The 24,772-nt window shown below is 45.3% G+C and overlaps 1 protein-coding gene across 2 annotated transcripts; it reads right to left on the bottom strand.

Annotated features, from left to right (window-relative positions):
* Positions 1-797: 797 nt before the first annotated feature.
* On the bottom strand, positions 798-24,649 carry LOC106566173 (anti-Muellerian hormone type-2 receptor). 2 transcript variants are annotated; one of them, XM_014134041.2, is made up of 12 exons: positions 23,638-24,645; positions 23,197-23,370; positions 21,065-21,256; positions 12,229-12,393; positions 11,705-11,794; positions 8,669-8,775; positions 8,347-8,568; positions 7,934-8,048; positions 6,047-6,204; positions 5,237-5,387; positions 4,601-4,728; positions 798-1,437 (listed from the first exon to the last, which is right to left on the bottom strand). In XM_014134041.2, the coding sequence occupies exons 2-12, from the start codon at positions 23,219-23,221 to the stop codon at positions 1,327-1,329; spliced, it is 1,464 nt and encodes a 487-aa protein (XP_013989516.1). In that variant the 5' UTR covers positions 23,222-23,370; positions 23,638-24,645; the 3' UTR covers positions 798-1,326. The 2 variants fall into 2 exon arrangements, with proteins under 2 accessions (XP_013989516.1, XP_013989518.1); XM_014134043.2 differs by lacking the exon at positions 21,065-21,256 and having other exon boundaries at positions 23,638-24,649.
* Positions 24,650-24,772: the final 123 nt, after the last annotated feature.

Here is a 24,772-nt window from a genome sequence, read left to right as displayed (position 1 = left end):
TTTATCACTATGAGCTTTATTCAAGCCTTCTGCACAAAATCAGTAAAGATAATCCAATCACGTTTCTGTCCTCCACTCTACAAATATCAACATAAAAATGACAGAATATTACTGTGATCCAATATAAAATGTAGATTTAAAAGCAGCTTTGACCTCAGTCGTAACTTAGCAACCTAACGTCTGATTCTGCTGTGCAGTTTACCACTACCGTAAATTCCAGACTATAAGCCGCAACTTTTTTCCCACGCTTTGAACCTCGCGGCTTAAACAATGACGCGGCTAATATATGGATTTTTCCCGCTTTCAATTGGTTTTTTGTTTTTTTAAACACATTCTGTGACGTGCTCAGTTTTTTTGGGGACATGAAGCTTTCATTAGACCAATGAAATTGCCGAACGGGTTAAGGTCAAACAGTGACGAGAGCGACAATGAAAACGTTCCAATATCGGATGAAGCAATTCTGAGGCTATTCAACCCCGACACCGAAGGAGATGACTTCAGTGGTTTCAGTGCACAGGAGGAGGAAGATAGTGACCAATGACTTTCTTGGTAGGCTACTGTTTACTGCTAATTAGTTATTTTTTGTTACAAGCCGTGTTTCGTTAAAGCCTATTTATTTTTGTTACAAGCCGTATTTCGTTAAAGCCTATTTATTTTTGTTACAAGCCGTGTTTCGTTAAAGCCTGTGTAAAGTTCATTTGTTTCAATGTACCGGTAGGCACCTGCGGCTTATAGACATGTGCAGCTTATTTATGTTCAAAATAAAAATAAAAAATTAATTCAGGTGCGCTCAATAGTCCGTAAATTACGGTACATTTATAGGATTCTACAACAAATGTCAAACAAGTCTTTAGCAAGAACCCAATAGAGTTTCACTACAGTACATTTTCTGCATACACAAACATTAGGTAAAATAAACCAAAAAGATGTAGGCAATGTGTAAGTCAATGAAATAGCAAGCAGACACATCTATTCCAACTGTGACAGTGACAATAATGAGGTGACTAAGTATAGAATATAATATTATAGAATGGAATAGTATAGAATATAATATTATATAATAGAATACAAGAGAATAGTATAGAATATAATATCATAGAATGGAATAGTATAGAGAATATTATAGAATATTATAGAATATAATATCATAGAACGGAATAGTATAGAGAATATTATAGAATATGATAGAATATAACACAATAGAATACCACACACACATCAACATGAGAGTAGAGACTGGCACACTGAGCTGTCAGTCTGGTCCCCCAGACTAAGGAATAATTACATATCCCATTATATTATATTATATATATATATATATATCTATCATATGGAGCAGCAGGGGGGTAGAGACACTAGTCTGTCCCTGGCACACTGGGCTGTCAGTCTGGCATCTGAGTCATGGTCCCAACTGTCCAACAGAATGTCATGCAAGCCCTGCAACAGACAACACATATAAATCAGTTTCCTAAAAACATAGTGTAACATGCTTCACCTAATTGTCATTATTTCCAGGTGGTCTTAGAGCTAAAGATAATCTTTATATTTTTGGGAAACTCACCCCAGGTTAGATAGTCATCACCTCTAATACTTTATACAACAACAGTAGTTATACAGTAATTACCTGGGAATGATGTGTTTGTTTACTATCTTACATTTACATTTACATTTAAGTCATTTAGCAGACGCTCTTATCCAGAGCGACTTACAAAATGGTGCATTCACCTTATGATATCCAGTGGAACAACCACTTTACAATAGTGCATCTAAATCTTTTAAGGGGGGGGGTTAGAAGGATTACTTTATCCTATCCTAGGGATTCCTTAAAGAGGTGGGGTTTCAGGTGTCTCCGGAAGGTGGTGATTGACTCCGCTGTCCTGGCATCGTGAGGAAGCTTGGTCCACCATTGGGGTGCCAGAGCAGCGAACAGTTTTGACTGGGCTGAGCGGGAACTGTGCTTCCTCAGAGGTAGGGGGGCCAGCAGGCCAGTGGTGGATGAACGTAGTGCCCTTGTTTGGGTGTAGGGCCTGATCAGAGCCTGAAGGTATGGAGGTGCCGTTCCCTTCACAGCTCCGTAGGCAATCACCATGGTCTTGTAGCGGATGCGAGCTTCAACTGGAAGCCAGTGGAGAGAGCGGAGGAGCGGGGTGACGTGAGAGAACTTGGGAAGGTTGAACACCAGACGGGCTGCGGCGTTCTGGATGAGTTGTAGGGGTTTAATGGCACAGGCAGGGAGCCCAGCCAACAGCGAGTTGCAGTAATCCAGACGGGAGATGACAAGTGCCTGGATTAGGACCTGCGCCGCTTCCTGTGTGAGGCAGGGTCGTACTCTGCGAATGTTGTAGAGCATGAACCTACAGGATCGGGTCACCGCCTTGATGTTAGTGGAGAACGACAGGGTGTTGTCCAGGATCACGCCAAGGTTCTTAGCACTCTGGGAGGAGGACACAAGGGAGTTGTCAACCGTGATGGTGAGATCATGGAACGGGCAGTCCTTCCCCGGGAGGAAGAGCAGCTCCGTCTTGCCGAGGTTCAGCTTGAGCTGGTGATCCGTCATCCACACTGATATGTCTGACAGACATGCAGAGATGCGATTCGCCGCCTGGTTATCAGAAGGGGGAAAGGAGAAGATTAATTGTGTGTCGTCTGCATAGCAATGATAGGAGAGACCATGTGAGGATATGACAGAGCCAAGTGACTTGGTGTATAGCGAGAATAGGAGAGGGCCTAGAACAGAGCCCTGGGGGACACCAGTGGTGAGAGCGCATGGTGCGGAGACAGATTCTCGCCACGCCACCTGGTAGGAGCGACCTGTCAGGTAGGACGCAATCCAAGCGTGGGCCGCGCCGGAGATGCCCAACTCGGAGAGGGTGGAGAGGAGGATCTGATGGTTCACAGTATCAAAGGCAGCAGATAGGTCTAGAAGGATGAGAGCAGAGGAGAGAGAGCTAGCTTTAGCAGTGCGGAGAGCCTCCGTGACACAGAGAAGAGCAGTCTCAGTTGAATGCCCAGTCTTGAAACCTGACTGATTAGGATCAAGAAGGTCATTCTGAGAGAGATAGCAGGAGAGCTGGCCAAGGACGGCACGTTCAAGAGTTTTGGAGAGAAAAGAAAGAAGGGATACTGGTCTGTAGTTGTTGACATCGGAGGGATCGAGTGTAGGTTTTTTTCAGAAGGGGTGCAACTCTCGCTCTCTTGAAGACGGAAGGGACGTAGCCAGCGGTCAAGGATGAGTTGATGAGCGAGTTGAGGAAGGGGAGAAGGTCTCCGGAAATGGTCTGGAGAAGAGAGGAGGGGATAGGGTCAAGTGGGCAGGTTGTTGGGCGGCCGGCCGTCACAAGACGCGAGATTTCATCTGGAGAGAGAGGGGAGAAAGAGGTCAAAGCACAGGGTAGGGCAGTGTGAGCAGGACCAGCGGTGTCGTTTGACTTAGCAAACGAGGATCGGATATCGTCAACCTTCTTTTCAAAATGGTTGACGAAGTCATCCGCAGAGAGGGAGGAGGGGGGGGAGGAGCATTCAGGAGGGAGGAGAAGGTAGCAAAGAGCTTCCTAGGGTTAGAGGCAGATGCTTGGAATTTAGAGTGGTAGAAAGTGGCTTTAGCAGCAGAGACAGAAGAGGAGAATGTAGAGAGGAGTGAGTGAAAGGATGCCAGGTCCGCAGGGGAGGCGAGTTTTCCTCCATTTCCGCTCGGCTGCCCGGAGCCTTGTTCTGTGAGCTCGTAGTGAGTCGTCGAGCCACGGAGCAGGAGGGGAGGACCGAGCCGGCCTGGAGGATAGGGGACAGAGAAAATCAAAGGATGCAGAAAGGGAGGAGAGGAGGGTTGAGGAGGCAGAATCAGGAGATAGGTTGGAGAAGGTTTGAGCAGAGGGAAGAGATGATAGGATGGAAGAGGAGAGAGTAGCGGGAGAGAGAGAGCGAAGGTTGGGACGGCGCAATACCATCCGAGTAGGGGCAGAGTGAGAAGTGTTGGATGAGAGCAAGAGGGAAAAGGATACAAGGTAGTGGTCGGAGATTTGGAGGGGAGTTGCAATGAGATTAGTGGAAGAACAGCATCTAGTAAAGATGAGGTCAAGCGTATTGCCTGCCTTGTGAGTAGGGGGGGAAGGTGAGAGGGTGAGGTCAAAAGAGGAGAGGAGTGGAAAGAAGGAGGCAGAGAGGAATGAGTAGACGTGGGGAGGTTAAAGTCACCCAGAACTGTGAGAGGTGAGCCATCCTCAGGAAAGGAACTTATCTTATCTTATCTTCTAGTAACTCAGTCAGGTCAGACAGTCATTACCTCTAATAGTAGAAACTGAATAGCCTACCTGGAGATACAGCCTATTTCCTGGAGAAATAGCCTATTTCCTGGAGATACAGCCTATTTCCTGGAGATACAGCCTATTTCCTGGATAGCCTACTTCCTGGAGAAATAGTCTACTTCCTGGAGAAATAGGCTACTTCCTGGAGAAATTGCCTACTTCCTGGAGAAATAGCCTACTTCCTGGAGAAATAGCCTACTTCCTGGAGAAATAGCTTACCTCCTGGAGAAATAGCCTACTTCCTGGAGAAATAGCTTACCTCCTGGAGAAATAGCCTACTTCCTGGAGAAATAGCCTACCTGTTGCCAGTGTTTGGGTACTGAAGGACGTTCCCTTCTCTCAGATACATGGATTATGAGCTGCTCTAAAGAAGGACTGGCCCCTAGCTCCTCTTCATACGGCAGTCTGTGTTCTGGCACTGGGCCGCCTGCAGGCGGAGACAGAGGTTAGGGTTAGAGTTATGGTTTGGGTTGTCGATGTAACTCTTCATTAGACAGTTTGATCTGACACCGGGCAGACTGCAGGGGGAGACACAAGCGGAGGGTTAGTGTTAGAGTTAGGGGGTAGTCTCCCACTGACAAACATTTGTGGGCAGTGCGCTTTGAGACTGCATGCGAGCTTAGGTTAACCTTAGGGTAACCCAACCGTTATGATAAACACTGAGAACTCTTAAGAGGTTGAATTATCTTAGAACCAAATCTCACATGCGCTGGCTAGCTAACAGCGAAACCTAATTAATTAACTAATTAGCAACGGAAGAGATGCCATAGTCCCAAAAGTGCAAACACAGCCAACCTGGCACTCCAGGACGGCTCAAGGAAACACTCAATAAATATTTCAAATACAATTTTGAACCCCCCCCCCCCCACCGGTATGATATATAGCCTACCCCAGGTATGATATATAGCCTACCCCAGGTATGATATATAGCCTACCTATGAAAAGGTCTGAGCAGCGCATCAGCAGCTCCCAAAGCAGCGTTCCTAAGGAGTAGACGTCTCCTTGTATGAGACACCAACCACTGCTCAGGTTCACACAGCCATCCAGGAGCTCAGGGGCCATATAGCACAACGTCCCCACCTGGCCCTGTAGATGGAGAGGAGAAAGGTTGAACTAAACTGAACAACGTGTGTATGATCTACTGCAACATCATTATCAACAATAACAACAACACGATCATCTCACTGCCTGGACACTGGCCTATGGAGAGAGTAGAAACAGAAGTTGCCTATCAAAAACATGTTGTTGTTGCTGTCGCTATTAAAATGAGAGACTGGGCGGTGTAGCAGTTGAGGGCCGCAGCCTCTGGCAAAAATACCAGCATTGTTTTGATAAACAAACGACGAAAACAGTTCCGTAAGGCTCCCAGGCTATACAGGAAACACCACCCACAAAACACCAGTGAAACAAACACAACTAAATATGGCCTCCAATTAGAGACAACGAAAACCAGCTGTCTCTAATTGGAGGTCATTGCCAAAAACCCAACATAGAAATAGAAAACTAGATATAAACATAGAAATAGATAACATAGAACCTAAACCCAAAAACACCGAAACACACAAAACAAACACCCCCCTGCCACGCCCTGACCAAACTACAATGACAAATAACCCCTTTTACTGGTCAGGACGTGACAAGGATGGATAGACTCTATCTCTGTCACTCTCGCTATATGTTCAATAAACTGAGAAAACATCCTATAGAAGTAGAAGGGAGCCGGGGTTGGGGGATGAGAGGCCCACCTGTGCGTTAACCATGTAGCGCTGCCAGCTGTGTGGACCGGCGCATGAGCGCAGGATGGTGGAAGAGCCAAAGTCACACAGGACACAGGTACCATCGTCCCTCACGAGCACATTGTTACTGCTGAGATCTCTATGGGCCACCGCTGGCTTGTGCACCCCTGAGAGAACACACACACACAGACATCAGTCACACACAGACACACACTGTACAGTCACTGACAAACGGCATAAAGGACTGGGGTCAGGTGTTATTCCTGACCACATGAGAGCAGGAGAAAGTCTTCCTGGTCAGGTCACATGGCCAGGAGAAACCGCAGTGGAGCTTGGCTTTGGAGCTTTTTTCCGGTATGTTGTCTAAACTGTGACGTCCAAAAATGATGCAGAAAAGCTAATGCATGCTTTTGTCACTTCTAGGTTAGACTATTGCAATGCTCTACTTTACGACTACCCGGATAAAGCACTACATAAACTTCAGTTAGTGCTAAATACATGCGGGGGGGTTAGGGTCAATCTGTTGGAATAGTCTATGTGCTGGGGGTTAGGGTCAGTCTGTTGGAATAGTCTATGTGCTGGGGGTTAGGGTCAGTATGTTGGAATAGTCTATGTGCTGGGGGTTAGGGTCAGTATGTTGGAATAGTCTATGTGCTGGGGGTTAGAGTCAGTCTGTTGGAATAGTCTATGTGCTGGGGGTTAGGGTCAATCTGTTGGAATAGTCTATGTGCTGGGGGTTAGGGTCAGTCTGTTGGAATAGTCTATGTGCTGGGGGTTAGGGTCAGTCTGTTGGAATAGTCTATGTGCTGGGGGTTAGGGTCAGTATGTTGGAATAGTCTATGTGCTGGGGGTTAGAGTCAGTCTGTTGGAATAGTCTATGTGCTGGGGTTAGGGTCAGTATGTTGGAATAGTCTATGTGCTGGGGGTTAGAGTCAGTCTGTTGGAATAGTCTATGTGCTGGGGGTTAGGGTCAGTATGTTGGAATAATCTATGTGCCTGGGGGTTAGGGTCACTATGTTGGAATAGTCTATGTGCTGGGGGTTAGGGTCAGTCTGTTGGAAGGGTCTATGTGCCTGGGGGTTAGGGTCAGTATGTTGGAATAGTCTATGTGCTGGGGGTTAGGGTCAGTCTGTCCTATCTGGTATAATTCTCCTGTCTTATCTCATTTCCTGTGTAATCTTAGATATGCTCCCTCTAATTCTCCCACCTCTCTCCCTCAACCCGGAGGACCTAAGCCTTAGGACCATGCCTCAGGACTACCTGGCCTGGCGACTCCTGGCCGTCCCCGTCCCCAGTCCACCTGGTCGTGCTGCTGATCCAGTTTCTGCTGTTCTGCCTGCGGCTATGGAACCCTGACCTGTTCACAGGAAGTGTTACCTTGTCCAGGGCCTGCTGTTTCGACCTCCCTCTCTCTCCCTCTCTCCCGCACCTGCTGTCTAGACCTCTGAATGATCGGCTATGAAAAGCCAACTGACATTTACTCATAAGGTGCTGACCTGTTGCATCCTCTATAACCACAGTGATTATTATTTGACCCTGCTGGTCATCTATGAACGTTTGAACATCTTGAAGAACGATCTGGCCTTAATGGCCGTGTACTATACTGTTATAATCTCCACTGGGCACAGCCAGAAGAGGACTGGCCACCCCTCACAGCCTGGTTCCTCTCTAGGTTTCTTCATAGGTTCCTGCATTTCTAGGGAGTTTTTCCTAGCCACCGTGCTTCTACACCTGCATAGCTTGCTGTTTGGGGTTTTAGGCTGGGTTTCTGTACAAGCACTTTGAGACATCAGCTGATGTAAGAAGGGCTTTATAAATACGTTTTATTGATTGATGATGGTGATTATAATAATAATGATTATGATAATAATAATGATGATGATGGTCCATACATACCATGCCTGTAGAAGTCAGAATGGAGGTAAGCCAGTCCCTCAGACAGAGACTGGGCCAGCTTCAGTGTTGTCGTCCAGTCACTGCTGTTCTTGGACAGGAAGGAGCTGAGAGAGCCCTGGATAGAAAGACAAGTCAGAGTTTTTCCTTGTGTCACGTTCATGTGGTTATCTAGTTAAAATGACAGTATTTAAACAAACAATAAACATGAAGCCTGGCATGGGATCTTTGGACAGTAAGCAGAATGAGGATTGACGTCAAACCAAGCTAGAGAATCAGACAATTACTATGGTAACACTACGTATTAAAGCATGGGGCTATAAGGCTTTATAACTTGTTATAATAAGCATGTATGAACCTTCATGTCTTATAAAAACTATTTGATGTCGTCTCTCTATGTAAACAGTGTTACTCACGCATGTGGCTAGCTCCAGGAGCAGGACGCAGTCTCCGCTATCTGACTTCCTGCCGGCTCCCAGGAAGTGAGCAATCCCAGAATGCACCAGATGTGGTAGTCCGTACACTTCCCTCTCCGCTGTGAACTCCTGTCTGCACCAGGTAGGGAACACCTTCACAGCCACCGTAGTCCCTTGGTAACTTCCCTGCCACACCGACGCAAAGTGACCACTACCTACAATCTGAAATATCAATAAATCAATGAATCAATCTGAAATGTGCTGAGAAGAGAAGAGGTTCACAGAATGCCTACAAAGTCCAGTGAAATATGTAAATACTTTCCTGCTGTAGTTCCATGCTGGTCAGGTCCATATCAGACTGCTTTGACATGTGACATGAGCACAGTGAGGTCAGAGATTCCTCTGGCAACGATAGACGCTGCTTGTCATCTAAGAGGCGGGTGGAGAGAATTCATGTTAAGCCATTTACTGTTAATGCATAGGGTGTGTCCTAATTTAGCATAAAGTCACATTTTCACTTAGTCTCCCATTGACATCAATGCATATACAAAGTAAACGTTTGATTCATCAGGAGGTTAGGATTCACCCTATGGTAAAATACAATATAAACAAAGAGACAATATGACATACTGATACAGTGTTACATTAGTGTTGGGGCGGGCAGCCAGTCAGTCAGCCAGTCAGCCAGACAGTCAGTTAGCCAGTCAGTCAGCCAGCCAGTCAGTTAGCCAGTCAGCCAGCCAGTCAGCCAGTCAGTCAGCCAGCCAGTCAGTCAGCCAGTCAGTCAGCCATTAAGTCAGCCAGCCAGTCAGTCAGCCATTAAGTCAGCCAGTCAGTTAGCCAGTCAGCGAGTCAGCCAGCCAGTCATCCAGCCAGTCAGTCAATCATCCATCCAATCAGCCAGTCATCCAGCCAGTGATCCAGCCAGTCATCCAGCCAGTCAGTTATCCAGCCAGTCATCCAGCCAGTCAGCCAGCCAGCCAGTCATACAGCCAGTCATCCAGCCAGTCTGCCAGCCAGTCTGGCAGTCATCCATCCAATCAGCCAGTCATCCTGCCAGTCAGTCATCCAGGCAGTCATCCAGCCAGTCAGCCAGCCAGTCATACAGCCAGTCATCCAGCCAGTCTGCCAGCCAGTCTGCCAGTCATCCAGCCAGTCAGTTAGCCAGTCAGCCAGTCAGTCAGCCAGTCAGTCAGTCAGTCAGCCAGCCAGCCAGTCAGTTAGCCAGTCAGCCAGTCAGTCAGCCAGTCAGTCAGCCAGCCAGTCAGTTAGCCAGTCAGCCAGTCAGTCAGCCAGTCAGTTAGCCAGTCAGCCAGTCAGCCAGCCAGTCAGCCAGTCAGTCAGTCAGCCAGTCAGTCAGCCAGTCAGTTAGTCAGTCAGCCAGTCAGTCAGCCAGTCAGCCAGTCAGTCAGCCAGCCAGTCAGCCAGCCAGGAATGACTCAAAAGGAAAAGGAAGATAAGAAATCACGAGATTGAAAAAAGAAATGAAAGACTGAAATGCAACAACAGTGAAAAGTGTTCTGAGGAAAAACCAAGGTCAGCAAACAAAAGAGGACAGCGTGTAGGAGGGAGGGAGGGAGGGAGAGAGGGAGGGAGGGAGGGAGAATCCAGCTAGTAGGTTAATGGAATGATTCATAACAGTCATGTGAATGTAATTTCGGCACCCAGAACCAAATCTCACATATCATTAACTCTTGATAATCCCCATCCACAAGGGCGTCTTATCAAACTCTACTGGCAGTCTACAATAAATATATATTTAATATACAAGGGATATATTTAAACTACTATGATGAAAATTACTAAAATGTTATAGAATACACTGAACAAAAAATATAAAGCAACAATTTCAAAGATTTTACTGAGTGACTGTACATAATAAGGAAATCAGTCAATTGAAATAAATTCATTAGGCCTTAATCTATGGATTTCACATGACTGGGAATGCAGATATGCATCTGTTGGTCACAGATACCTTTAAAAAAAAGGTAGGGTGCGTGGATCAAAAAACTAGTCAGTATCTGGTGTGACCACCATTTGCCTCATGCAGCGCTACACATCTCCTTCACATAGAGCTGATCAGGCTGTTGTTTGTGGCCTGTGGAATGTTCTCCCGCTCCTCTTCAATGGCTGTGAGAAGTTGCTGGATATTGGCGGGAACTGGAACACGTCGATCCAAAGCTTGTTTGAGAAGCTCGATCCAGAGCTTCCCAAACATGCTTAATGGGTGACATGTCTGGTGAGTATGCAGGCCATGGAAGCTTCCAGGAATTGTGTACAGATCCTTGTGTTTCATGGGGCCGTGCATTATAATGCTGAAACATGAGGTGATGGCAGCAGATGAATGACACAACAATGGGCCTCAAGATCTCATCACGTTATCTCTGTGCGTTCAAATTTCCATCGATTAAATGCAATTGTGTTCATTGTCCGTAGCTTATACCTGCCCGTACCACAACCCCACCGCCACCATGGGAAACTCTAATCACAACGTTAACATCAGCAAACCACTCGCCCACAAGACGCCAAACACGCTGTCTGCCATCTGCCCGGTACAGTAGAAACCGGGATTCATCCGTGAAGAGCACACTTCTCCAGCGTGCCAGTGACCATCTAAGGTGAGCATTTGCCCACTGAAGTCGGTTTATGATGCCGAACTACAGTCAGGTTAAGACCCTGGTGAGGACGACGAGGATCTTGATGAGCTTCCCTGAGACGGTTTCTGACAGCTTGTACAGAAATTCTTCAGTTGTGCCAAACCCACAGTTTCATCAGCTGTCCGTGAGGCTGGTCTCAGACCATCCCGCAGGTGAAGAAGCTGGATGTGGAGGTCCTGGGCTGGCGTGGTAATACGTGGTCTGCAGTTGTGAGGCCGGTTGGACATACTGCCAAAATCTCTAAAACAGTAGAGAATTGAACATTCAATTCTCTGGCAACAGCTCTGGTGGACATTCCTGCAGTCAGCATGCCAATGGCACGCTCCCTCAAAACTTGAGACATCTGTAGCATTGTGTTGTGTGACAAAACTGCACATTTTAGAGTATCCTTTTATTGTCCCCAGCAAAAGATGCACATGTGTAATGATCATGCTGTTTAATCAGCTTCTTGATATACCACACCGGTCAGGTGGAGATGGATTATCTTGGAAAAAGAGAAATTCTCACTAACAGGGATGTAAACAAATTTGGGCACAGAATTTGAGAGAAATCTTTTATTTCAAATCATGAAGCATGGGATCAACACTTGACACGCTGCGTTTATAATTTTGTTCAGTGTACGTAGAATAAGCTGAAATCAAAGGGGATAAGTTATATTGGAGAAGGTTACCAAATTAATATTTGTGTAAACATAAACTTACCGTAACCTCTGAAACGATGTCTGCATTTAACTGCCACAACTAGGGTACACAGTAACATCCCAAGGACAACCACAGTGGCCGTGACCATGTCTGCAGACACAGTACAGTAACAGAATAAAGCGCATGCTTTTAATGTGCAATAAGTATAATCTGCATTCGTAATGTCTACAGTACATGGCGCCATTGTGATAAATGCAGACAGTATATGGATGACACCTTGCTATGTCTTTATACAGCAGGGTAGATGTTTGTGTGACTGTGTGGGTGCAGGGTGTGAGGAACAGGGAGTGAGGGGACGGGGAGTGAGGAACAGGGAGTGAAGGGACGGGGACTTCACACGCTGGGCTTTGGCTCCAAGGTTAAACAACTGAACACAGAAAAGAGGAGTGGAGGGGAGTGATCTCACAAAGTTGAATGGGCAGACGAGAAGGAAATGAATATGACGCAATCACAAACACACATTAACATGAACACTATTAGGCGTTTATATTATAAAATCACGAGAAAACAAACAGTATCCATACCTGCAGAGTAAGATGAGTGTTTGAGTTGAGGTTGCTTCTCTTCTGCGCTCCAGGTGATGTTGCCATTACAGAGGTTTGAGCTGCACTCACATCTGATGTAGTCTACATGGGTGGTTGATGTAAAGCAGACAGGATCTAGGCAGCCACCGACTACCATTTTGCAACCTATAGAGAATGACAGATAAACAGAGGTGTTCACAAATGCCACATTTAGGCTATTTGGATTTATTTTGGACTGTTTATGAATGAGAGAGGTTATATTTCCCCTGCATCATTCCTCAGATGATCAAACAAAGAGGCAGAGAAAGGCTTTTGAAATTTCACCTTGTGCCTTTAATTTCAATCTGGTATCTGGGCTAAGTGTGTCTGGTGTATGAAGGGTCTGTGGACATCTATCACAAGGCCGTAGCCATGGAGTCAACAACATAAACATGGGAAAACTCATTTCCTGCCATTCCAAAATATTTGGGATTAACTTTTTATTTATTTTTTACAATAATATCTAATATTGTATTACATTTCTCCGTTTTTTTTTTTGACCTTTTCTTGTTTCATTGTATGTAATAGCAGAGATTAGGGATTCATGAAGTACAACCATAACCGTAACCATATAAACAGAAATCTATGCATTGTTATATGAAGACAAGTCCAGATATTGTGGCCAAGGTTTAGCAAATTGTTGTTTTTATTCACAAGTAAACTTTGCGGGCAGCAGGGGTGTTTGCTCTGCTCTCCTCCTATCTTCTCCTCTCCAGCCCTCTCTCCTCCTCTCCCCTGCTCTCCAGTCATCTCTTCTCCTTTCCTCTCCTATCCTCTCATCTCTTCTCCAGTCCTCTCCTCTCCTCTCCTCTCCTCTCCTCTCCTCTCCTCTCCTCTCCTCTCCTCTCCTCTCCTCTCCTCTCCTCTCCTCTCCTCTCCTCTCCAGTCATCTCTTCTCCTTTCCTATCCTCTGCTCTCCTCTCCTATCCTCTCATCTCCTCTCCTCTGCTCTGCTCTCCTCTCATCTCCTCTCCAGACAATGACATGTGTTTTGACTTGCCATTCTTCAAGCAAAGGATCCAAAGGCATTTTTGTGCTTATCGTTGACACCGATAAAAGACTAGCATTTTCCTTCAAGGTCCAGTCTGTCCAGTTTCTCCTTAGTGCACGTGCCACATGCCCACATTATTCAGCCTTGTTTGACTCATGGCTGACCTAAGCCATGTCTTCAGCCTCCTCAGGGCACTAAAACTCCTCTCAGCCTCTACAGAGGAGGCAGGGACGATCAGCAGAAGCCTTACTAAAGCTTCCACCTGACTGATGAGACCTCTCACCTCTGGCACCATTTCCTGAATAATGCTAGCAACATCTGAGCTTGTTTGATATGTGTAATTAACCCCAAAATAAGGCCAGCTGCACCTGCAGTAGTCTTGAAATCAATTCAGGATACTGGTCTACCACCGTGCCCATGTCTCAGCGTAGCAGCACATCTTCAAGCTGCTGCAGTTTGTGGAATCCAGCTTGATCAAACCTCTGTATGAATTGAGTATTCACTGTGTCCAAGGCGTTGTAGAACTGGTCTCTGTACAAAGACTGGGCATCCGGATGGATATGGGCTGCAGCCTGACCGGTGTAACGCTTTGTAGGTTTGCGGATATGAAGCATCTGAATAGGTTGTAGGTCCAACTTCGTTGCCATAGCAGTTGCTTTTGCGAACAAGACATCAAAGTGCTCCACCGTTCGCTTGTCCTGCATGCTTGTTTTGACGTGGTCCACAGCCTCCAACATGCCTGAAACGGTCTGTTTCCAAAGCTGCAGGAAGGTGTTCAGGTCCTCCACATCCCCCATCAGGTCTTCAGCCACTACAAGGTCGAGCACAGTGTTCCCTTTTAGAAATGTTCCATCAAGACCATTAGCCTTAGTTGAAGTGTCAAATGAGCTGGATGATGCCATTTCTTCAAGGGCTGTCAGCATTGACTCATACTGGCTGAGAACTGAGTGGATGGCAGGGCTGTCAGCACCGACTCATACTGGCTGAGAACTGAGTGGATGGCAGGGCTGTCAGCATTGACTCATACTGGCTGAGAACTGAGTGGATGGCAGGGCTGTCAGCACTGACTCATACTGGCTGAGAACTGAGCGGATGGCAGGGCTGTCAGCACTGACTCATACTGGCTGAGAACTGAGTGGACGGCAGGGCTGTCAGCACTGACTCATACTGGCTGAGAACTGAGTGGATGGCAGGGCTGTCAGCACTGACTCATACTGGCTGAGAACTGAGTGGATGGCAGGGCTGTCAGCACTGACTCATACTGGCTGAGAACTGAGTGGATGGCAGGGCTGTCAGCACTGACTCATACTGGCTGAGAACTGAGTGGATGGCAGGGCTGTCAGCACTGACTCATACTGGCTGAGAACTGAGCGGACGGCAGGGTTGTGAACAGTCCACCTGGTAGAACAGAGAGGTTTCAACGAGGTGAAACCATGCTTTGATTTTGTGATTTCCTGGAAAATCACCTTGAACTTGCCAGATTGATTAAAGAAGCCCCCCAATTCATGCACCAGACACATTGAATCTCTTACAAGTCCAGAGGCTAAGTTAACTAAGTTCACGCAGTGTGGACCACAGTGACAATACATAGCCAGCGGTTGTTCTTTCCTTAAAATGGCTTGCACTCCCCTGCAATCGTCCAGCCGTGTTTGTGGCACCGTCATAGGATTGTCCTGGAAGTTGGGACAGAGGAAGGCCTAGACGCATCATCACATCACATGACATCTTGGCTATATTTTGCCCTGTCGTTGATGACACTTCGTAGAGTCCCAGGAATTCTTCCTTTGGTTGTAGATCTGCAACTACAAAGAGTCAAACATATTGACTCCTGATCAACTCCTGATCAACTCCTGATATATCCTGGGTGTATTCAAACATATTGACTCCTGAACAACTCCTGATATATCCTGGGTGCCATCAAACATATTGACTCCTGAACAACTCCTGATCAACTCCTGATATATCCTGGGTGTATTCAAACATATTGACTCCTGAACAACTCCTGATATATCCTGGGTGCCATCAAACATATTGACTCCTGATCAACTCCTGATATATCCTGGGTGCATTCAAACATATTGACTCCTGAACAACTCCTGATCAACTCCTGATATATCCTGGGTGCCATCAAACATATTGACTCCTGAACAACTCCTGATCAACTCCTGATATATCCTGGATGCATTCAAACATATTGACTCCTGAACAACTCCTGATCAACTCCTGATATATCCCGGGTGCCATCAATGATAAGTGTGAACTGGACCACTGGCATTGATGTTATTTCCAACACAGTTTATTTGACGATTGTATTGCCCACCAGCTTCAAAATGTAGTTTTTCATTTGGGGACTGGTGAAATCAAAGTGACCTTTCAGCCAGGTGGTCAGCCCTGCATCACACTCTGCCATGTACTTTAAAAGCTGGCTGAAATTCCCACTCTCCTTATCAACGCCTCAAAAAAGCCTGACCTTGCCGCGCCGAGCACTTCACACCCCCAACAATCTTCATAAGATTTCTCCTCGCTTGTTGCTGCTGTCTCTCAAGCCCACGTGAAAGTTGCACATTAACAGGCTTTGGCTCCTGAATCCGAGTCATCACAGCTCATTGTATTATCTGAAATACACATGAGGAGCCATACTGAGAGGAATATCTCATCTTAAATTAACATTAGGATTAGACTGTTGTGATGTCATTATTCGGTCTTAACCATCAATATTTGCTCCTTTTCTCACTCACCTCCATGTCACCTCTTCTCTCTGTCCTGTCACCATCCTCATGCTCTCTCTCTCCCTGTCCTGTCACCATCCTCATGCTCTCTCTCTCCCTGTCCTGTCACCATCCTCATGCTCTCTCTCTCCCTGTCCTGTCACCATCCTCATGCTCTCTCTCTCCCTGTCCTGTCACCATCCTCATGCTCTCTCTCTCCCTGTCCTGTCACCATCCTCATGCTCTCTCTCTCCCTGTCCTGTCACCATCCTCATGCTCTCTCTCTCTCTGCCCTGTCCTGTCACCATCCTCATGCTCTCTCTCTCTCCTGCCCTGTCACCATCCTCATGCTCTCTCTCTCCCTGTCCTGTCACCATCCTCATGCTCTCTCTCTCCCTGCCCTGTCACCATCCTCATGCTCTCTCTCTCTCCCTGTCCTGTCACCATCCTCATGCTCTCTCTCTCTGCCCTGTCCTGTCACCATCCTCATGCTCTCTCTCTCTCTCTGCCCTGTCACCATCCTCATGCTCTCTCTCTCCCTGCCCTGTCACCATCCTCATGCTCTCTCTCTCCCTGTCCTGTCACCATCCTCATGCTCTCTCTCTGTCCTGTCATCATCCTCATGCTCTCTCTCTCTCTGCCCTGTCACCATCCTCATGCTCTCTCTCTCCCTGTCCTGTCAGCATCCTCATGCTCTCTCTCTCTGCCCTGTCACCATCCTCATGCTCTCTCTCTCTCCCTGTCCTGTCACCATCCTCATGCTCTCTCTCTCTCCCTGTCCTGTCACCCTCCTCATGCTCTCTCTCTCCCTGCCCTATCACCATCCTCATGCTCTCTCTCTCCCTGCCCTGTCACCATCCTCATGCTCTCTCTCTCTGTCCTGTCACCATCCTCATGCTCTCTCTCTCTCTGCCCTGTCACCATCCTCATGCTCTCTCTCTCCCTGCCCTATCACCATCCTCATGCTCTCTCTCTCTCTGTCCTGTCACCATCCTCATGCTCTCTCTCTCTCTCTCCCTGTCCTGTCACCATCCTCATGCTCTCTCTCTCCCTGTCCTGTCACCATCCTCATGCTCTCTCTCTCTCTCTGTCCTGTCACCATCCTCATGCTCTCTCTCTCTCTCCCTGTCCTGTCACCATCCTCATGCTCTCTCTCTCTCTCTCTCCCTGTCCTGTCACCATCCTCATGCTCTCTCTCTCTCCCTGTCCTGTCACCATCCTCATGCTCTCACTCTCCCTGTCCTGTCGGCATCCTCATGCTCTCTCTCTCTCTGTCCTGTCGGCATCCTCATGCTCTCTCTCTCTCTCTCTCTGCCCTGTCGGCATCCTCATGCTCTCTCTCTGCCCTGTCGGCATCCTCATGCTCTCTCTCTTTACTCTGAACGCACCAGAGTGAACATGAAAGAAATATTATCAGTAAACAAGTGGTGTTTCTTGCCATGATGCTCAGGAATGGATCACTAATCATTTCTGATCTGAATGGCAATGATTATTATGGAATCATTGACTAATCTCTGGTTCTACCGTGTACTTCTATCATCTGAAAAAAAACTGATGAATGTCACTGCCACCCTTCCTCTTCCTCATGATGACATCACTGTGAATGAAAGCTGACTGTAATAGAACTGATGAATGTCACTGCCACCCTTCCTCTTCCTCATGATGACATCACTGTGAATGAAAGCTGACTGTAATAAAACTGATGAATGTCACTGCCACCCTTCCTCTTCCTCATGATGACATCACTGTGAATGAAAGCTGACTGTAATAGAACTGATGAATGTCACTGCCACCCTTCCTCTTCCTCATGATGACATCACTGTGAATGAAAGCTGACTGTAATAAAACTGATGAATGTCACTGCCACCCTTCCTCTTCCTCATGATGACATCACTGTGAATGAAAGCTGACTGTAATAAAACTGATGAATGTCACTGCCACCCTTCCTCTTCCTCATGATGACATCACTGTGAATGAAAGCTGACTGTAATAAAACTGCTTGCACTTTAAATCGAACAAACACTAATAATGCTATTTCTCGTAAGCAAGTACAGCTATACAGTATACTATACAGTACAGCTATACAGTATACTATACAGTACACCTATACAGTATACTATACAGTACAGCTATACAGTATACTATACAGTACAGCTATACAGTATACAGTACAGCTATACAGTATACTATACAGTACAGCTATACAGTATACTATACAGTACAGCTATACAGTATACTATACAGTACAGCTATACAGTATACTATACAGTACAGCTATACAGTATACTATACAGTACAGCTATACAGTATACTATACAGTACAGCTATACAGTATACTATACAGTACAGCTATACAGTATACTATAGGAATATGCAATAACTGAAAGCTACTACTGTCTACATAAATAACACATGCAGAGGAACATAAATGATTGACACTTTACTCAGACTTCACTTTCTGACCAAAATAACGTAATAAAGACATTAACGTTAGTTGAATACGTCCGTGAGCACCATTATTGGTCGCTGGGTGGATGTGTGAATGATTCACTTCCCAGGTAACTTAGCTATGATAGCTAACGTTAGTGATGGTTGGTTGACTGATTAGCACTCGCAAATCGGCCCGTTTTAACCAAAAAATGTTTATTTCCACTCCATGCAATTACTGACACTTTTTTTAGCTAAATATTATTTATTTCCACAATTACAGTTCCAGCGCAAAATGACGTATTGACGTAGATGTTAAAACTATCACAATGGACAGTGATATAGCCTTCGTAACACTCATATTACATTCTAGTTTTCTACTTGTTAATAGATTTCAGAGTAATGAAATAGAGAGACAGTACAGTGTTAGATATTGATTGTACCTACCCACAGCAGTCGAGCAACGGCTTCTACTGGGGTACGGCAACACGCAGAACTGCAGTACATCATAATACTAGAACCAGTAGTGATAATAATGGCAATTTGTTAAGTTTAGTTATTATTACATTTGCTAATGATTATTTCGGACGGTGGTGTGTGGCCTGTTGTAGCATAGTACATGTTTTATTTATTTATATTTTTTATATCAATATATGGGGGGGGGGCATTTTGAGCATATTTGAATATTGGGGAGGATGTGTACAGTCGTGGCCAAAAGTTTTGAGAATGACACAAATATTAATTTCCACAAAGTTTGCTGCTTCAGTGTCTTTAGATATTTTTGTCAGATGTTACTATGGAATACTGAAGTATAATTACAAACATTTCATAAGTGTCAAAGTCCTTTATTGACAATTACATGAAGTTGATGGAAAGAGTCAATATTTGCAGTGTTGACCCTTCTTTTTCAAAACCTCTGCAATCTGCCCTGGCATGCTGTCAATTAACTTCTGGGCCACATCCTGACTGATGGCAGCCCATTATTGCATAATCAATGCTTGGAGTTTGTCAGAATTTGTGGGTTTTTGTTTGTCCACCTGCCTCATGAGGATTGACCACAAATTCTCAATGGGATTAAGGTATGGAGAGTTTCCTGGCCATGGACCCAAAATATAGATGTTTTGTTCCCCGAGCCACTTAGTTATCACTTTTGCCTCATGGCAAGGTGCTCCATCATGCTGGAAAAGGCATTGTTCGTCACCAAACTGTTCCTGGATGGTTGGGAGAAATTGCTCTCGAAGGATGTATTGGTACCATTCTTTATTCATGGCTGTGTTCTTAGGCAAAATTGTGAGTGAGCCCACTCCCTTGGCTGAGAAGCAACCCCATACATGAATGGTCTCAGGATGCTTTACTGTTGGCATGACACAGGACTGATGGTAGCGCTCACCTTGTCTTCTCCAGACAAGCTTTTTTCCGGATGCCCCAAACAATCGGAAAAAGGATTCATCAGAGAAAATTACTTTACCCCAGTCCTCAGCAGTCCAATCCCTGTACCTTTTGCAGAATATCAATCTGTCCCTGATGTTTTTCCTGGAGAGAAGTGGCTTCTTTGCTGCCCTTCTTGACACCAGGCCATCCTCCAAAAGTCTTTGCCTCACTGTGTGTGCAGATGCACTCACACGTGCCTGCTGCCATTCCTGAGCAAGCTCTGTACTGGTGGTGCCCTGATCCCGCAGCTGAATCAACTTTATGAGACAGTCCTGGCGCTTGCTGGACTTTCTTGGGTGCCCTGAAGCCTTCTTCACAACAATTGAACCGCTCTCCTTGAAGTTCTTGATGATCCGATAAATGGTTGATTTAGGTGCAATCTTACTGGCAGCAATATCCTTGCCTGTGAAGCCCTTTTTGTTCAAAGCAATGACGACGGCACGTGTTTCCTTGCAGGTAACCATGGTTGACAGAGGAAGAACAATGATTCCAAGCACCACCCTCATTTTGAAGCTTCCAGTCTGTTATTCAAACTCAATCAGCATGACAGAGTGATCTCCAGCCGTGTCCTCGTCAACACTCACACCTGTGTTAAAGAGAGAATCACTGACATGATGTCAGCTGGTCCTTTTGTGGCAGGGCTGAAATTCAGTGGAAATGTTTTTGGGGGATTCAGTTCATTTGCATGGCAAAGAGGGACTTTGCAATTAATTGCAATTCATCTGATCACTCTTCATAACATTCTGGAGTATATGCAAATTGCCATCATACAAACTGAGGCAGCAGACTTTGTAAAAATTAATATTTGTGTCATTCTCAAAACTTTTGACCACGACTGTATATATTATAATTACGGCACTGCTATATCACCTTGTAGTGATATAATTATTTATTTCAGAAATTCTGACATTGATAAAGATTTAGTATATTTCATTCAGCTGCTAATAATACTAGGTACATTTCATATTCACAAATGCAAATGGTCTAATTCAAAACCTAACTTTTTTTCACTTTATAAATGAATTGAAACAATATGGCAATACTTTAACTAAAATGAAAAACAAAAAGGCAATTCAAACTTGTTGTATTATTAATGAATATGATTTGTTTGTTTAGGATTCCTGGCAATGTAAATAGTTTGTATGTATGCTTGTTTGCATGTGACTATTCCTCTTTTGCTTGTTGATATTTGTTAATATTTTTTTTTTATGTTTTATTAAAAAAATCAAATAAATATCACCTTGTAGTTCTGCCACTGGCTGGCCCTCGATAATACGGAAGAAGCCGACACAGCAGTTAGTGTGGGCACAGTACTGGATTGTCCCGTTAACGAGACCCTCCTCCATTTTCTTGGAGTTACGGGAACTGGTCAGGAACACACAACTCCTTCCCTGCTCCACCGCTGGAGCCGGGACAGACACTGACAGACATCCTACACGAGAAAGGAAAGATACACTGAGTGTACAAAACATTAGGAACATCAGCTCGTTCCATGACACAGACTGACCAGGTGAATCCAGGTGAAAGTTATGATCCCTTATTGATGTCACATGTTAAATCCACTTCAGTCACTGTGGATGAAGGGGAGGTGACGGGTTAAAGAAGGATTTTTAAGCCTTGAGACATGTATTGTGTATGTGTGCCATTCAGAGGGTGAATGAGCAAGACAAGTGCCTTTGAACGGGGTATGGTAGTAGGTGCCAGGTGCACCGGTTTGTGCCAAGAACTGCAACGCTGCTGGGTTTTTCCCTCTCAACAGTTTCCTGTGTGTATCAAGAATGGTTCAACACCCAAAGGACATCTAGTTGACTTTTATTTATTTATTTTATGTATTTCACCTTTATTTCACCTTTATTTAACCAGGCAGGCCAGTTGAGAACAAGTTCTCATTTACAACTGCGACCTGGCCAAGATAAAGCAAATCAGTGCGACAAAAACAACAACACAGAGTTACACATAAACAAACGTAGAGTCAATAACACAAAAGAATATACAAATCTATGCAGTGTGTGCGCAAATGTAGAAGAGTAGGGAGGTAGGCAATAAATAGGCCCTAGAGGTAAAAAATAATTACAATTTAGCATTAATACTGGAGTGATAGATGTGCAGATGATAAATAATAATATGGGGATGAGGTAGTCGGGTGGGCTATTTACAGATGGGCTGTGTACAGGTACAGTGATCGGTAAACTGCTTAGAGAGCTGATGCTTAAAGTTAGAGAGGGCGATATAAGACTCCAGCTTCAGACATGTTTTGCAATTCATTCCAGTCATTGGCAGCAGAGAACTGGAAGGAAAGGCGGCCAAATTAAGTGTTAGCTTTGGGGATGACTAGCGCAATATACCTGCTGGAGCAGGTGCTCCGGGTGGGTGTTGCTATGGTGACCAGTGAGCTGAGATAAGGCGGGGCTTTACCTAGCAAAGGCATATACATGACCAGGAGCCAGTGGGTTTGGCGACGGATATGTTGTGAGGGCCAGCCAACGAGAGCATACAGGTCGCAGTGGTGGGTAGTATATGACTTGACACAACTGTGGGAAGCATTGGAGTCAACATGGGCCAGCATCCCTGTAGAATGCTTTCGACACCTTTTAGAGTCCATTCCCTGATGAATTGAGGCTGTTCTGAAGGCAAAAGGGGATGCTACTCAATATTAGGAATGTGTTCCTAATGTTTTGTACACTCCGTGTGTAATAATTTAACTAAGATAGAAACACTACAATATTATTTCACTTGACTAGAATAGAAGAGAACGAAACGAAACAGAATAGAATGATTAAATTACGTTAAATCAGGGAAAAACTTGCTGAAATTCAGGACTAGGTGTAACAGTTTTGCTTCCGTCCCGCTCCTCGTCCCTACCTGGGCTCGAACCAGGGACCCTCTGCACACATCAACAGCTGCCTCCCACGAAGCATCGTTACACATCGCTCCATAAAAACCACCGCCCTTGCAGAGCAAGGGAAACAACTACTTCAAGTCTCAGAGCGAGTGACGTCACCGATTGAAACCCTATTAACACGCACCCCGCTAACTAGCAAGCCATTTCACACCGGTTACATAGGCCTAGGTATACAATTATATAAAACGGAGAAACTTCCTCAGAATTTTCCCATAAGAATTGCTTTCAAAACACTCTCATCCGTTTTCATTTCTGCAAAGGTATGTAGGCTAAACTTTAAGGTCTTTGGTGATACACAAAGTACACAACGGAAACAATATTCTTGGTGCCTCAAAACCATACACAAGTGATAGTCACATCGACAATTCTGCAATGATATTGAATCATGTATAAAATGTAAAGTATCCCAAATTCCATGCCAACATCAAATTATTAGCACAGTCATTAAATTTGATAAAAACATAACTCACCAAAGATGACTAAATACTGCCACATTTGTTGTGTCTCTCTGTGAGCTGGCTGTAGGCTAGGACTGATGTCTGTGAGCTGACTGCTGGCTAGGTCTGATGTCTGTGAGCTGGATGGGAATGGAAGCTGAGTTTCCCACGCAGTCCAGCCCCCCTTCACTATCACACACCTGTGACCTGCACACACAGACACGCACACGCACACACTGGCTGATAAGGAGGACACAAGCACTAAATTGTTCAATAACAAATGCATAGCAGCAACTTGTCTACAATTAATAGCCTATAGCCAGGAGTTTTTCTTCTCAAAGTAACTTTAGGTTATTCAAAAAGGTATTAAAATAACAAGTATGTGCGATATACTGTGTTACATTTCATTGTATCTAATTACACACAATCTTAAATAGTTTGACACAAATGTATTTCATTTGTTAGTGTAAGTACCTTTATTAATGTGACATGTTTCCTTCTCCTCCTGTATGGCCCCCTCATAGACATCCTCTGCCCCCCTTACCTCATCTCTGTCAACTGTACCACAGACAGAAGGGGTAACCCAGATACGTCACAGGGGCTATAAAAGTCGAAGCATCCATTTAGAACGTTTTCTCAACCCCAAATATGGTGGAGAGAGGAAGTCCACTGGACGTCCACTGGACTTCCTCTCACCACCATATTTGGGGGTGAGAAAACGTTCTAAACGGATGTGGGAGAGGATGGAACTCGCTGAAACTTGGCCGACATTCTGCTAATTTTCTCATCGATGAAACATCTGATCTCAATACATTTTTCTGTTCCAAAAACTACAATCTGTTACGAACACAGTGCACTACATTTCACAGATTTGACTCTTTGACAAAGTAAAAAAAATATATAAAAAAAATAAAGGTGCGCTGTTTAGGAGTACAAGGTCTAATTGAGGTTGTGCACACGCGCACTTCACAGAGGAGGCGTTCCCTAACGGAAATATGCAAATACATGTTACAACGTGCCAATAGGATCTCGCTAGCTCGTGCTTGGCTTTTCCCACTTCCTTGCTTGTTCTGCCCACTATGCTTATTTTTCTCCCACTGTAAACGACACAGATTAACTATCTTGGGTTAGTTATAAATATATTTTTGACTGTACTGTTGAAAAGAAGTAGGTTAGAGTAAAATTGTCCCATTTCAAATCATCATCAATATGATATATTAAAGGAACGATATTTAGTTTATGGTCCCTGAGATAAACTAAATACGGTCTCGGAGCTCGTTTTTCTTTTCTCCCGAGTTCCCTGTCGGTCGGTACGCTCGGCCGTCGGAGATATCCGAGTTCCCAGTTGTTCGGTACGCTTGGCCGTCGGAGATATCCGAGTTCCCAGTTGTCCGTAACGCTCGGCCGTCGGAGATATCCGAGTTCCCAGTTGTTCGGGACGCTCGGCCGTCGGAGATATCCGAGTTCCCAGTTGTCCGTAACGCTCGGCCGTCGGAGATATCCGAGTTCCCAGTTGTACGGGACGCTCGGCCGTCGGAGATATCCGAGTTCCCAGTTGTCCGACGCTCGGCCGTCGGAGATATCCGAGTTCCCAGTTGGCCGGAACGCT

The sequence above is a fragment of the Salmo salar genome, chromosome ssa12 (genome assembly GCF_905237065.1).
Source record: "Salmo salar chromosome ssa12, Ssal_v3.1, whole genome shotgun sequence".
NCBI lineage: Eukaryota > Metazoa > Chordata > Actinopteri > Salmoniformes > Salmonidae > Salmo > Salmo salar.
The sequence above is the reverse complement of the archived record's forward strand: the minus strand, read 5'-3'. Positions and strand labels throughout refer to the sequence as shown.

What these genes read in the sequence shown, in the direction of transcription:
- LOC106566173 (XM_014134041.2), bottom strand. Translation starts at nt 23,221, where the DNA reads ATGTGGCAGTATTTAGTCATCTTTG. An exon ending in ACACTCATCTTACTCTGCAG is followed by an intron (nt 11,795 to 12,228) that starts GTATGGATACTG and finishes CTGTGTCTGCAG; the next exon opens with ACATGGTCACGGCCACTGTG. An exon ending in CCAGCATGGAACTACAGCAG is followed by an intron (nt 8,569 to 8,668) that starts GAAAGTATTTAC and finishes TTGATATTTCAG; the next exon opens with ATTGTAGGTAGTGGTCACTT.